The sequence below is a fragment of the Astatotilapia calliptera genome, chromosome 14 (genome assembly GCF_900246225.1).
Source record: "Astatotilapia calliptera chromosome 14, fAstCal1.2, whole genome shotgun sequence".
NCBI classification, from domain to species: domain Eukaryota; kingdom Metazoa; phylum Chordata; class Actinopteri; order Cichliformes; family Cichlidae; genus Astatotilapia; species Astatotilapia calliptera.
Window position 1 is genome coordinate 39748299 of NC_039315.1, and position 15507 is coordinate 39763805.

The following is a 15507-nucleotide window of genomic DNA, read 5'->3' on the forward strand; positions in this document are numbered from 1 at the left end:
TCAAGATATGTTCACAGTTTAAAAAAAAACCAAAAAAAAAAAAACGAAAAAAATAATTGTGCAAAATTTAATTTCTTTAAGATATTTGATGAGGTTAAAAGTCAAAAGTTTATATTTTGTGTTTACTCAGGTTGCATTTGTTTTATTTTATATTTAATCTGAATGTACATCTTAGCATGAGGATAGAATTTAGAATGTGTTTCACACAAAATTAAAGAAAGCAGAGGTGCGTGGAATATTTTTTCTCAGCACCTTTGATCCAAACCAGTTCTAAAGATGTAGGAACATATTCTCCTCCATTTCTCAATTAAATGTATGAGTACCTCAAAATTGAACTGACCTGAAAGTACTTGAGGGAACCGAAGGCAGAGGTTATATAAATGTGTATAAAACTAATGAAATTATAAAACACAAGATGACCATAACTATGAACAGAGCACAATAGTCAGTGAAGGTGGTAAGCATGTTATCCTTATAATAAAACAATACTGGGTGAAAATTAAATATCAATCCCAGGATACCCATTCTATTTAAAAATTGAACATAAATTCTTTATCTTATGTATGCATAACATTTCAATATCAATTTTTAGTACAATTTATTATAATAGATTTTATCATACATTAACAACTACAGCAGCTTTTGGCATCCACACAACAGAATTTTAAAAAAAAATCATGAAAAATTTAATTTTCAAGCTAAGGAAAGAGAAAGTTTGAAATGTAATTGTCTTTTAAAGATTTGGAGCAGGGAGCATACAGGTGAGGTGTGGATGGGCACATTTTACATTGAAACAAAAATGGCTTTTAAAGTATGTTTTCATACTTTTCACCAGTGAGGTCAAAATACTTTACAGTCTGTACAGTTCAGCACACTACAAAGTTTACAAAGCATGGAGGAAAATGTACATTTTTTTAAATTTTATTTTATTGTTTTAAATAGAAAAAAAATTGTCCGATGGGCTTCTGCGAAGGACCAAAAAAAACATACAAATGTGTCACTTAAATCATTGTCCCTTTAGTTTTGTTTGTTTTAAATCTGTCTACCACGTCCATAATCATTCTTTCATGTTCACATTCTCTATCCCATTCTTTTCATATTCCAAGTAAATTCCTATTACAGTAGGAAAATCATTCCTAACTGGTCTACACAGTGGGGTTAGAACTGACAATCCAGTTAATATTGTTATTCTGTTGGTCACAGTTCAGTGAGGTGAAATGGTGATTTTTTATTTTTAAAAATTACTGTTAATGTATATAGTTGTAGCAGTACCTAGTACTGCTGAAGAAGTTTACCTTGCCCAGTCATAACAGAATCCTTTGCATCTTCTATCTGCACAACTGCTATGCTCCCACTGGTTGGTACTCTTGTGCTGTATAGCTAATCACACCTCAGTCTGTTGCTGTGAGTCCGTGATGATGGTCACCCCTCGATGAAGCTCATCCATACTGTCAAAGTCACTGCCATGTTCAGAGTCATCCAGCCCACAGGGGGTTGACATGTCTGAGGCTGATGATGCACCAACGGACAGTCGGATACTTCGGGACACAGAGTCATCAGTGTCCCCATTTCCTGGTGTTCGCCCACTCACTGAAGAGCTAAAAACTTCATTTGGCGCCTCCCCAGTGGGTATTTGATGGGGAGGTAGGTACTGGCTAGGGTGGAAATATGGTCTGGCATGCTGATGCCTTGTGCTCAGTGTGCTCTCCTTGGAAAGTGGTGTATTGGTAGAAAATGGTGCATAGGGCTCAGTATAATCCTCACCTGTGGGCAGTGGAGGTGGCAGTTGGTCTTGATTAAGGAACTCTTCTTCGTGGGGAGGGAGATAGTCACTGTCGATGTCATAGCCCCCTAGATAGTAATCTGACTCCAGTTCTCGAGTACTTTCGCTAAGGCAAGGGGTCGAGCCTGCTACTTCGTTTCCATGACTTGCCTCGTAGCCTGGCACCTCTTCAATGTCTGAGAGCCTCGGGCTTGGCATCCAGTCTGATGTATCCCAGTGATATGCTAGACGGTAGAAGGGGAAATGGTTAGCAATAATCTGAACTGTAAAAATGATAAAAATTCATTTAAGAGCAAACACTCCAATGTGGAATTGGAGCATGGAAACATGCCTTCAGTAAGCCCCAGATGGGCGTGGTAACATCAACACTACATGGAAGTGTTGAAATTCAGGAATAGGACAAGACATAGTCTATACAAAAAACCTGTTAGGTGTGGCATGCACTTTGCAGATTGGTGTTACAAATGTGACAGCATGCTCAACTTCTTGAAGAATTGGCAGCATACAAGCCATGCAGTCCTTCCCCCAAAGAAATAAATAAAATGACAAAACAAACAATAATAACAAAAACAAAACAGTAGAAATCCATTCAGTTCAGTTAGAGCATTATAAAATATCTTGTAAATTATCTGCAAGGAAGTCATTTAAAAATCTCCTTCTCTCTCTCTATCCATCTATAATGAGACTAAGTATATTCCATGGAAATCGTTTTAGTTTGGGGGATTTTCAGTACACATTTGGACAAACACAAACATACACACATTCTGATGGATGGAATTGGGGTTCGGTATCTTGCCCAAGGAAACGTTTACATGGAGGAGCTGAAGATTGAGCTGAATCAAACTATTAGTTAGTAGACAAGTAGCTCTAATTATGATTTATGGGGCAGATTTGTAGAATAAATTACTAAAAAAAGATTACTTGCCACTACAGTATGTCATTAACCTGGTGCTCTCTCTTCCCAAAAGTATTAAGCCCTATTCCAGCTCTTAAGCTGCACGTTTCTAATAAGCATTTACTTGCCCCACCAATCTACCACATGCTTATTATTATGTTGTTTCTATTCTTTCTCTGTGCTTGTTCTTTGCTTTCCTGTCAGTCAGTGGCAAGGTCAGAAAGGTCAGAACTGGTCAAATAGCTGTCTTGTCCACTGGGGATCACTGGGTTTTTCTATAATGTAGGCTTTGTGTGAACTGGCTCTTAAAATAAAAACAAATTTAAATTATGTTACGGTGTTTCAAAAAGGACTAAATATTTGCTTGTCCAACCACTGTCACAATTTCCATGGCATACACTTCCATTTACTATGTATGTCCAGTGGATTGTTTGATCTTAAGGTCAGCTTTCATACCTGAAATCACAGCAAGACATATACTTACCTAGACTGGTTAATTGTTTTAATGGAATGGAATTTCTTTGGATTAAGAGAAACTTCCTGTCTCACTTCAATACATCGTCTTGAATACGCTTTCCCATGGTATCTGTAGTCCTCTGGCATAGCATAAATATTCATTCTTATCACTTAAGTTTGGCTTACTGAACGAATAATTGACTAATGACTCTGAAAACTGAATTCAGATTTCATTTAAAATGAGTTTAAAAATGCCAGTGAAACACAAAAAAAGATTTCCATGCATAAAAACAGAATACAAACAAAACTTAATGGGAAAACTTAATAACACAAGAACTGGCACAGTAGGGTGGAAAGTAGAGTGGTCACCACCGTGGCCTATTTAGCGCAGCACAAGACAAGCTGTGGAATAACTTATCTATACAAAGCTTTGACCAGAGAAGGAGATGAGGAATTTACCACTGACAAACTATAGGGCTATAGGGGTACAAAGATACAGCAGGTAGACAAAATAATTTCAGTAAGAACCATTTGTTTCTGATTTCGTTTTTAATTTTAATGCAGACCATTTATGAGGTCTGTCCCTGACTATACACCTGATAGATACACCATAAAAATAACTATTGGGAAAGCTTCTTTTATGTCAATGTTCCTCCACAAATGTGCTGATGGTATATAAAGTTGTCACTGGAAACTGTTTCGAAAAGGGCAGTCAAGCATAACACTGGAGAGAAGTGTTATTCTTGTTATTCCCAAATGGAGAAGTGCTGAGGCAGGCAAAGTGAACGATAAAAAAATGTTTTATTGGCTGATCCAAAAATTAAAAGAATTCCAGAATTCAAAAAGGTGAAACAACAAAAGGAATATGCAAACTGACAATCAGATAAAAACAAAAGGAAACCGTTTTTTCTCACTACTGTTGTTTTTGTGCATTCTCATCTCTTCTGTCTTCCATACTCCTCCTGTGACCTGGAAATCAATCTCAGTCCACCTTTTAGAAATAATAAAATGTATCTGGAAGACAGAGGAGAGAGAAGACTGCAAAGGTGTATCCTGTATGAGTATGTAGCTCACTTAATTGTGTAAAAAAATATTTGTTGTAAATGAAAAAATACACCTCAAATATGCACTATGAAAAATGTCTGAACCTTTTTGTGTTGACTGTTGCATCTATTTTATTTATAGCCTACAGCATATTTAAAAAAACAGAGGCTAACCCAAATGCTTTTGAGACAGACACATTTACATACATATAAAAACTAGGTTTCCAAAAAACCCAGTTTTAATATAGACAAAAGGCTGAAAGGTGGGTTTTGCTGTGTTCATCAGTTGTTGTGGAAAATAAAAATTCCAGGGATTTAGTGGTCATTAAAATGTGTTCAGAATTTTTAAATTCATGGTGATTCATCAGACACACTGCTCTCCCCCACATTTGCTGCCTTTATAAGTTAAAAGTATTCAAACTCAGTTTGTACTTTACCAACAGAGAAACGTTACTAGGTATTGATCAAGAAAAAAAGTTGGAGTATCGCAGAGTACTGCCAAAAGACAGTCTTAAGTAAATATTACTAATTCAGAGGAGAATGTGTTCAATGACCACTCACACAAAAAAATTCATTCTGCATAAATTCAAAAACAAAAACTTAAATCTATTTTGTAAATCTTGGTCATGCCATGATTCAAACAAGATGACTATTCATGTACATCCTTTCTGACTCATTGGCTAACAACCTTGCAGTGATAGCGTCTTAGCCAGTGAGCAACCAGTTTTACAGTCAGACTCATCCCTTCTTACCAAGACGGTGTGGAGGCAGATTTCTTTTCTCATGTATTAATCACATATTTAATCATATCACATTAGTTTAGTAATATCACTTTCTCACTTTACTATAGTAAGAGCACTCCTGTCACCAGTTTGCATGCATGTGGAATGTTAACACAGCGAGGCCATTGTAATGGGAGACGTTAAACAGATAGTGGGACTCCTTCTCCTTTTCAGGGATGTAAATCCTTAGGCGATGGCCAAGCAGAAAACAAGGTCATAATTCTCTCTGTGAGGGAGAAGGTATAGCCCCCCTGAGAGGGGCCAACATATAAGAGTTTGCGTTCTTTGTCTGTGTCTGTATATAAGATTTAAGGGCGGTGGCCACAATTCAAAGATGATCCTAGTGTTTCACTGGGATGCTCTCTCCACATTGCAATGTGTTTATTAAACCTGCTTCAAATGAAGCTCACTGGGTGTGTTGCAGGTTATTGTTAAAATTTCCACAACAAGGGCAATGGTGGAAACACTTTTACAGGATTCAAACTGAACTTCAGAAACCAACGGGCGACGTCACTATAGTACGTCCAACTTTTGGAGGGTAAAACACAGAACAGCCCGTCACAGCCATTACAGGGTTAATTAGTTAGCAAGCTAAGAAATTAATCTTGCTTCATCTTTATATCACTCTGACCATATTAGTTCTAGTTATTGTCACACAAAGAAATAAAGCAATAAAGCTAATTTTATGTTCATTCCCTGTCTTCAAAGTCCTGCATTTGGGCCCTGCTCTGCCTGCCACAAAGCATTTTTATGACAAATCCAATCATCAAAATCTATGTTGTTATGCAGTAAATAGATAAATAAAAATAAGAGCATTAATAGCGTGTGAAACTTCATTTTCCAAAATGCAAGAAATAGAATCAATCCAAAATCTAATTGATGCATGCTAAATCATCCAGCTAAGACAATCCCCCCAAAATTGATTCTGTTCATCTTGACATAGCATTTTCAGTGAGAGAAAAATTGGTCCACCCCAAGGATCTGGTCCCGCAGCACAAACAGAGTAATATTGCCATGGGCCCTGTGTCTACCTGGTTAGCCCAGTGAGACTGTGGAGGCAAAGACGACACAAGAGCTCTCGATTCTCACTCCTGGTTTATCCTTCATCACAACACAACTGAACACTGGCTGTGAGTGGAGCCCATGGACGCAATGGAGGTGCATGAGTATCGTGCCTGACGAAAACAAACGAGAGGAGTCCAACGACCTTGGAACAAAAACATCAGGTAGGCAATGATGCACTGGGCCAGGAACAGTCCAGAGCAATCCATTTTGCAAGAGAATTTGTAAGTTTGTCCGATGTTGACTTACTAATTTTAGTCCTGAAGCCAGTCATTTCATCAAGTTTGTTGGTACTCGAACTGGGACTCCTAGTGCTAACAGTTCTGACAGTTTCTGCGCTCGCTGTAAGTGCTTCAGTGGTATGCAAACTCCTTTTTGCACAGTTTGCACAAAAACATGCTTTTATCAAGGCTTCCCTCGGGTAGTCTTTTGAAAAGAAATGTGCCTCTGACCAGTCCTACCAACGCACTTTCTTCTGATTCTTCCATTTTTGTAGCTCTGATGTGTGCATCAGTGTAATCGGTATACCAGGAAATTGACAAAAGCCCCCCTTTGCTTGGAATGCAAAGTGCGATTAAATGCATTATTTTTTTAACATTTTATTTTTTTCAAATTAATTAATCGCAATTAACGTGTTAAATTCCCACCCATATATAAAAAAACCTGCACTGAAGTATTTAATTTGTTTTAAATATCACTCCAGTTAAATTTCTGACCATTACTGCCTACTCCAGCTGCTTTTATCCTGAACTCCCCCCCACACCAATTAATTTATTGATATACCACTGAACTTATTTTAGTAGAACAAGAACACAATAAATAAATATAAATATCTCAGTTTTGAATCACAAATACAGATATAAACTGAAGCCACAAATTAGTTAAAAACCCAATCTATGAAACAAGTGTGCAAATATCACAGTACTGCAATAATACAAATCATGTGCGAACATTTAGGCAGCCAGATGTATCTGAGGGCAGGAACAATCAAAGTACAGAAAGAAGGTGCTGTATTTCACACTATTGGAAACATTTATCTTCACTTCACAGGTAGCTGCTAGCCCATACTGAACTTCGCACATCTATGGCGACCTACCGCATCCCAGAATGCATGGCAAGGTGTACTTGCAATGTACACCTGTTAGTTGGGTTCCAAATAGCAGGTGCTGTTACTTTAGCACACACCACACAGCTTTCTCGTGTGGTCCCAGCATCCTACTCAAATAGGGGAAGCATGACGATGGAGATCAGCTGTGTTGGTCAGCCTCCCCTGACACCACATTCTAAACCCACTCCTCCACCAGCCCCCTGTAGTTGAGCCACAAACTACAAACCGCCACATCATTCTTACTTAGACTGTCTGTGTCTCTTGCTTGATTCAATGTGTACTAGAATACTGCTGTTTTGTCTCTGGCACAGGAAGTGCTAGATTTGTGCCTGTTTTTCTTTTAAGCAATTTTAAAACTCTTCCATATATCTGATTATCCACTCTTTTTGTTAGTTTCAAAATATCCAGCCTTAATTTTATTATCAACATCACTCTCCATCTTGCCAACAATCTTAGGACCCACTGTCTACCTTTAGCTGGCCGCTCCTCCCTGTGGCAATGTCAAAACTGACCACTCCCACAAGATTTGTGTTAATGAAAGACTTATATCGTTCATATATTTGCTGATATGCTGGTAAATTGCATGTATTCTAATATGACCCATACCATGCCAGTTTTGATACAATGCTATTTAAGCTGATTTTATTGAGAACATTTTATTTTGTCTACTTGCTGCAGGTAGATAAATGAAAAGATGAAGAGACAGGGTGTGGTAAAAGAAAGGTGGGGGTCGGTGGGCTGGAAGTCACCTCTATTGAAGGTTTGACCTTGGTCCATATCTGACACTGTCAGATGCAGAAAACAACAAGACACAAAAGTTAATGGCCAGCACTGTGCCATTTAAGGGCAGCTATATGCAGGAATTTAATTCTATCCTGATTAACTTGCTATAAAATAGTGCAGTAGGGACTAGTATCCCATTAGTGCAGTCATCTACTGCTGACCAGTTGGAATGAAACCCTGACAACCTTCAGCTTAATAAGTCACAATAAACTCAATAAACTGATCTAATTACAGTAGGTAGGAGTGTCTGTTAATGAAAGATAAAGTATGCTCCACATAGCAAGAGGACATTCAACTTATAGCTTAAGACACCTCTTTTAGTGAAATACGTCACTTACAAGATTGAAATTAGCAAAGAATGGGAGAGTGAGAGGAGAGACACAAAGTTGATAAGACATGGTACCTTCACTTTCGATTGTGTCGACTGCATCATTTACCAGTCGAATGACGGTCACTATGGAGGCTTGCAGAGAGAGAAAAGGAGCAGATATATAACATATATCTGAAATATAGGCATTCAGATTTGAAAATGCTCATCCTGTTGTCGGTCAAGTGTGTCCTCATGACCGAGTAATTAATTATGGCTGCCCACTACTTTCTCTGATCTCTGCAGAGGACTACCTCACCTGATTACCTGCTGTTTTAATGTTGGGAAGAAAAAGACACACTGCCAGACAAAGAAAATTTATAAAAGCAAAGAAAGTCATGTGGGAACAAGACATTATAAAACTAACATTCTTCTGCTTCTTGCCAGTTTTGCCAGATAAAGAGCAGGTGTGTTAACACCTGTCTTTGGCAAGCACAGGAAAGAAAATGGCAAAATAATTTGTACAACTGGGGAAAAAAATTCCAGTTAATTAACTGATGATTTTAAACAATGTAACTAGCATTTCTGAAGAATTACCATTCTGTGAAGTAAAATTAAAAATTTACTCAGAGGAATCTGTCTGTAAAAAAACAAACAAAAAAACAACAACAACACAAAAGCAAAATACACAACTCCTTCACAAAAGCCACAACTACCAATAAAAGTTTGGAAAGCCACCAAAACGCCTTAGCTTGTCTGTGAATGATCTGTCTCACCACTTTTTATATCTTGGAATATCTATCCCACGAATTCCTACACTCAGCAGCGGGTCACCATACGATGTCACCTCCCATTTAAAATTCTGTATACTTGGAAACATTCTCGTTTGAAAGAAACAATGAACAGCCATATAAAAAAAGACATATTACATTTTCATTTTATGGGACAATGCAGATGACGGTTTAAGTTTCAGTGACAAAATATTATCCTTTTTTTTTCATTCTCCTCTCATCTCCTGTCTTGTACTCTGACATATACCCATCATTGCCCTCTCTATCCACTGCTACCCACGCTGATAGTGTCTTTCGGTATTTTTATCTGATTATTATTGGTTTTATTTGTTTCGTATAAGAATATTCACAAATATTTCAAAAGCATTTTGTCCCACAGGTGAAACCCAAATGTGACGGGCTGGTTTTGCATGGATAATGGTGAGCAAAACGAATAAAAAGAAGAAAGCAACTCCTGTTGCAACCAAAAGTTAAACAAAAGCAAACTAGAGTATTCAAAGAATCATGAAGCACTTTTCTAATGGGTGTGTCTTACCATTGTCATCACAAGAATCAGACTGAAAGGAGCTCAGTGACTGGACCTCTGAGTTACTGCCTTTGTTGCTTCCTGAGAAACATGTTACTTCTTCTGCCATGTCGCCCACCTTACCTGTAGGAAAAAGTCAGGGGGTAAGGGAAGATTGTAAAGCAAGCACAACTCTGTGTATGTTATGCAAAAACATTTATCAAGACATCATATTTAGGTAGTGCCTTCAGTGGCTCCAGTTGTAACTGATAGTGTACCTGTCCTACAGCCTGCATTAAAAAAAACAAACATCTGGGATTGTTGACTGAGCAGCAAAATACAATTTAATGTTAGTACAAAGCTTCTATAATTCATGAATAAACCTGCATAGTAAACACTGCAATGCCTCAGTAAACCAAGAGTGACTTATTCTAACTAGGAGACAAATTGTATAAAATTCACTCACACTCATCATTATCCCATGGGCTCTTGCATATGGAGTCACAGTCTGAGCGACATGGTGAGACTGGTGGAAGGTTGGGGGCCACGCTGCACACCACCACCCCTCTCCTAGTGGTTCCTGAAAGGATCCTTGGTGACTCAGGGTGAAAGGTACTCATCTCTGTATGTTCCACACTGCGTCCATCTGCCATCTTCTCTAGCGTGGAACGTGGGTCTCCTTGGAAACAGGGCGTGTATGCCATGGGTCTCACAGGGACCTGTGGAGGTCCCATCATCCCACCCCCTCCCAACATGGCAGACTCCATACCTGGCTCTGAGTACAGGTTGAGAGGGTCTCCTGAGGTGCAGTGTAAGGTCTTAAACTGAACACCATTGGCCTTGTTAAGGAGTGCTGCAGTGGCTGGGTCCTGCACCAGAGATAGATTGTTCCGCGAGTAGTTTTTCTGGAAGACCTTCTTGCGGAATGCAATGAAGAGGATGATGAGGGTGATGATGACAAAAAGTACGACAGCAATGCCAATAAGCTCCTCCCTACCAACCACAGCATGACCAGCCTGCATGTCGGGGACAACAACAGGCCTCAGGCCACAGCGCTGACCCACAAAGCCTGCCGTGCAGTTACAGTAGAAGGAGCCGTGAGTGTTAATGCAGGTGCCACCATTCTCACACTCCCCCTCTGGATTCCTGCGGTCACATTCGTTCACATCTTCCTCACAACTGCAGGATAAAAGGATGGAAATAGAATGGAAGAGACCAGTGTGAAAAGCCTGTCAATAAAGAAAAAACTGCACAAGTATGTATCCATATGTAGCCTCACATTAATACCTTTCTCTGATGTTTGTAACCATCAACATATTATAGTGTCATTTATCTTCTAATAAAATCAGAGAGAAGAATGTGTTAAAAAGAGAAAGAAAAAAAAAGAAGAGTCATTTCACCTATAATTAAAATATATGAAAAGGGAAACATTTATGTAGGAAAAAAAATTGCTTTGAAAACTACAGACTCATCAGTTCTCAAAGATATAGTATTTGAACAACTTTCCAAACTTTGAAATTTTCCAAAAACAAAATTGTCCTAAATTGTAGACACCAGGTGACCACTTTCTAATCTGTGGTCACCCTAATCTCTACGCTGTGAGCAGAGTTACACTTAATAACCAAATGAAAGATAATGCACTAAATGTTTTATGTTTGTCTGATAACTGTTGGATTTGATCATTTGTAAACAACCTTTTTTTTTTTCATTATTTTGTTAATGTGACTGTTCAGTGAGCAGCAATAGACCTCTGCTACACTAGGATCTGAATGAAGAGACATTGCTAAAGGGTGTAAGAATGACATTTGTACAGAGTGACTCAACTGTTCAGAATGGTGCATGCCAGGTTTGTGTGTTTTCACTCAGACTTACGTCAGGCCCCTGAAGCCTCTCCTGCAGCTGCAAAGAAATGCATTGCCAATGGGCTTACACACACCGCCGTTATGACACGGGTTGGGAACACATGCTGTTATCTCCATCTCACAGTGCCCCCCAGTGTACTGGGGTTTACAACTGCATGAGAACCCTGGGAGACAGACAAAGTGTAAGACTTCATTAAGAACAGATCACTTCTTTTAATGTACAGCACTCACTTCTATACAAACACACACACAATTTTGACCTAAAATAATATCATTTTTAGATTGAGCACTACAGGACTCATTAAAGGTGCTGGGGGCTGGCTTCGATGGAGGTGGGGAGCCACATTATTGCTCAGACTGCCCTGCAGTCATGTATATTGGTCCTCTGCCTCACTCTCCCCTCCTGGCTTTCATTTTATTGCAAACCCTCTAATCCCTCTATATACTTAGATTATTTAAAATAATACATAATTTATTTATATATACACACATATTATACAAGTAAATAGGACAAGTGTGTGTGTGTGTGTGTGTGTGTGTGGGGGGGGGGGGGGGGGGGGGGGGTGTAGATCCAGTACTATAGAAGACGTGACTTGTACACATCTTCACAAATATGCAGAAAAAACAGACCCAGGGGATAGCCCCACTCCCAAAAGGGAAAATATACCACCAAGTGGAATATTTCTTACCTAAAGCTGAATAAATATATCTAATATTTATTAACCCTGATTTCATAGGGGAGTGAACTACTTGGGTTGAAAACAATTTGGTAAAAGCATCCTGGGCCTAGCTACGCAACATTGATGTAGTACGTACTTAAATGGTGGGAGTGAGCAGAGTTAATGCAGAAAACTCATGCAAACATGGGAAGAAAACACACTCTAAACGGGACCAGGGACCCTTGTTGCAGAGCAAAAACAACATGCTTCAAGAGATCAACCATCATCCCTGTGGCCAAGAACAACAAGCCCTCATGCCGGAATGACTACCGGACAGTTGCACTGACTTCCTGCACACCACCCTTAGCCACATGAACAAGAAACAGGGTAACTATGTGAGACTGCTGTTTGTTGATTACACTTCACTTTAACACAATAGTGCCCGGCAGACTGTTCACAAAGCTGAGGGATCTAGGACTCAACAGCCGTCTGTGTGCATGGGTGTTTAACTTCCTCACTGGCAGAACTCAGGTGGTGAGGGTGGGCAGGTGCGTCTCCGACGGCATCACCATCAACACAAGAGCGCCACAAGTGTGTGTACTCTCGCCACTGCTCTACTCCCTCTACACTTCAGACTTTATGGCCACTCAAGGCTCCAATACCATTGTGACGTTTGCTGATGACACAGTGGTGTTGGGCGCCAACTCCAACAACAGAGACTACAAGCCCATTATCATCAATGGAGTTCCAGTGGAGAGGGTACAGTCCTTCAAGTACCTTGGTGTCCACATCTCCTCAGATCTGACATGGTCTGCCCACATTCAGGTCTTGTCCAAAAAGGCTTGGCAGCGCCTGTACCACCTACAACAACTGAGGAAGTTCAGGGTTTCTCCAGGGATCCTCAGGACTTTCTAGGCACTGTGGAGAGAATCCTCACACAGAACATCACGTCCTGGTATGGAACAGCTGTGTCAAGGACATAAAAGCTCCTCAGAGAGTGATCTGTACAACATAACGTTGCTGCAGGACTGCTCTCCCCTCCCTACAGGACATTTACACCAGGAGATGCTTGTCCAGAGCAGCTCACATATTGAAGGACCTGTTCAACCCCAGCAATAAAATGTTCCAACTTCTGCAATCAGGCAGTAGGTTCTGCACCATCCGGGCAAGAACAGAGAGGTTCAAGAGGAGCTTCTACCCTCAGGTGGTAGACTAACCTAAAAGTCTGTGGTTTTTGTCCTGGGGTAATACACTAAATCCTATTTCATCTAATCCATACATGGCAGAGTGGTGTGTGTGTGTTAGAAAGAATAAAACAGCTTTATAAGTATGTTTGTGAATCTGCGAATGTGTCTTGCACTAAATGGACCAATAAATTGATCAGAAAGCTCCCAGTGTAGTAGATAAAATAAAGTCCTGTATGAATGTGTGTGAATGGGTGTAATGTAGTTTGTAGTGTGTAAATGATTTATACCAGTCTAATTTTCATCTGGGTTTCGAAACACATACGCACATTTTGGGAATTTAGGTGAGTATACACATGCACAAATGCCATGTAATACTGCTAATAACTTCAGACAGGCCTTGCAAATGCACACAAAATAGTGGAAAATATAATATGTATACACAATACATTTCAGAGAATCATAACCTTTCGAATGAACTTTAAAAAAATAGACTTATCTACTTTATACATCAAAACATTATCAGATTAGTTTTAAGAAAAATGGTTAATGCACACAGCTTTGGTGAAATGGATTGGGATTTATATTTTTAGTCATACTACTTCGAGAAGCACTTTTACACTACAGCGCACGCACACACACACACACACACGCACACGCGCACACACACACACACACACACACACACACACACACACACACACACACACACACACACACACACACACACAATCATTCAGTGCTTCATTATATGTGCAATCACACACTCAGCGGTTGATGCATCCAGGGGTAAGAGTAGTAAGGAAACTAATACCTTAATCTTTCAATGTATACTCATTGAAAGATTGAGATGTCATGAAAGACCTCTGCAGCCTTGTGTTTTCTGAGGTGACTGTGCTGTTTCATTTATTTTCTATGACTCACCACCAGCAGGTAGACTTGTACAAGTAGCTCCGTTGTGACATGGCTGCTGCAGACATGCATCAGGGTAGAGAATGCAACCCAGTTTCAGCTCTGTCAGTCCCACCACCTCTGCATACTGCGAACGTTTGTTCTGCAATGGGAGCTCATTGTTGTTCAGCATTACAGAGTCCAGGCAACCTTGGAATCCATAAAGCACCCGGGGGTCCTTCTGGAATTCCATGAGGCTACGAGAGTTTGGGGGCTGCACCTAAGAACAACAAGGGTTAGGAATTTTGAGTTAAAATGCTTGACATAGTCTGCAGGTACTCCTGTCAGCCTACATAGTAAAGCTTGTAAAAATAAAATGTATTTATTTTTAAAATTATCCTGTTTTCAAGAATTACCCAAATTCTGAACTATTTAAAAACTAAAAATCAGGTATATACTAATTTGTTTTTATATGTGTATTGATTATAGATAATTGAAAAACCTTCTGGGAAAAACCTGGTGTGGTTAGGAGAAACCATCCCACTTTGGACCTGATGCTCATTTCTAGAAATCTGGCCAATGTTCTTAAACCACACAAATGTGACTATCCAGAGTTTCAGCTTCAACTTCCTGTTATCCCCCCAAAACCACATCCACATCCACAAACTTTGTTTCCAAACCAACAAAAACGAACCAAAAATCAGCAAAAACCGATTTAAACATAACATAAAAACCACAAAGGATGAATAATATAATATGCACAGCTTCACCAAAGAGTAAAACAGTGCAATGTGGATTATTAAACATTACATCTCTCTTCTAAGTCCCTGTTAGTACATGAATTAATAACTGATCATCAATTCATTTACTTTGCCTTACAGAAATCTGGTTAAGGTTATGTTAGAATCAAGACCCCCAAGCAAACTAACTGTTAGAGTCCACAGGCTGAGAATGGGGATTGAAAGGTATCCAGTTTATTAATCAACCAAAGACCCAGACAGAGTTTTAATTCATTGAAAAGCCTCACGCTTAGCCTTGTCTACCACTGCTGGAAAACTCAAAAGCCAGTTTTATGTGTTGTTATCTATTGTCCAAATGGCACTCACTCAGATTTTCTATCTCAAATTTCAGTCTTTTTAACTTAGTGATCAGTTCAGATAAAATAATTGTGAGTGATTGAACATTCATGTAGTTACTAAAAAATAGTCTCAGATTTTCACAGATGATATCAAGCTATCACTTGACCAAGCTGTCTTAGCTAATTATAGGCCAATCTCCAACCTTCGAACAGTTGTAAAATAGCTAACTGATCACCACTAGAGCCATGGTTTACTTCAACATTTTCACTCAGTTTTCAAAGCTCATCAAAGTAGAGTAACAGCTTTACGACAGGTTA

General features: G+C 39.3%; 1 protein-coding gene across 6 annotated transcripts in view; it reads right to left on the minus strand.

Annotated features, from left to right (window-relative positions):
• Positions 1 to 581: 581 nt before the first annotated feature.
• Positions 582 to 15507, minus strand: part of fat3a (FAT atypical cadherin 3a) — a 176971-nt gene continuing 162045 nt past the window's right edge. For 3 of the 6 annotated variants that reach the window (XM_026192656.1, XM_026192655.1, XM_026192653.1), the window contains 7 exons: positions 14145 to 14391; positions 11388 to 11541; positions 9982 to 10694; positions 9546 to 9659; positions 8316 to 8375; positions 7879 to 7914; positions 582 to 2007 (listed from right to left, as the gene is read on the minus strand). In XM_026192656.1, coding sequence (XP_026048441.1) covers positions 1385 to 2007; positions 7879 to 7914; positions 8316 to 8375; positions 9546 to 9659; positions 9982 to 10694; positions 11388 to 11541; positions 14145 to 14391 — 1947 coding nt within the window. In that variant the 3' untranslated portion in view covers positions 582 to 1384. The remainder of the gene's footprint in view (positions 2008 to 7878; positions 7915 to 8315; positions 8376 to 9545; positions 9660 to 9981; positions 10695 to 11387; positions 11542 to 14144; positions 14392 to 15507) is intronic. The other 3 variants (XM_026192658.1, XM_026192657.1, XM_026192654.1) reach the window with 2 other exon arrangements.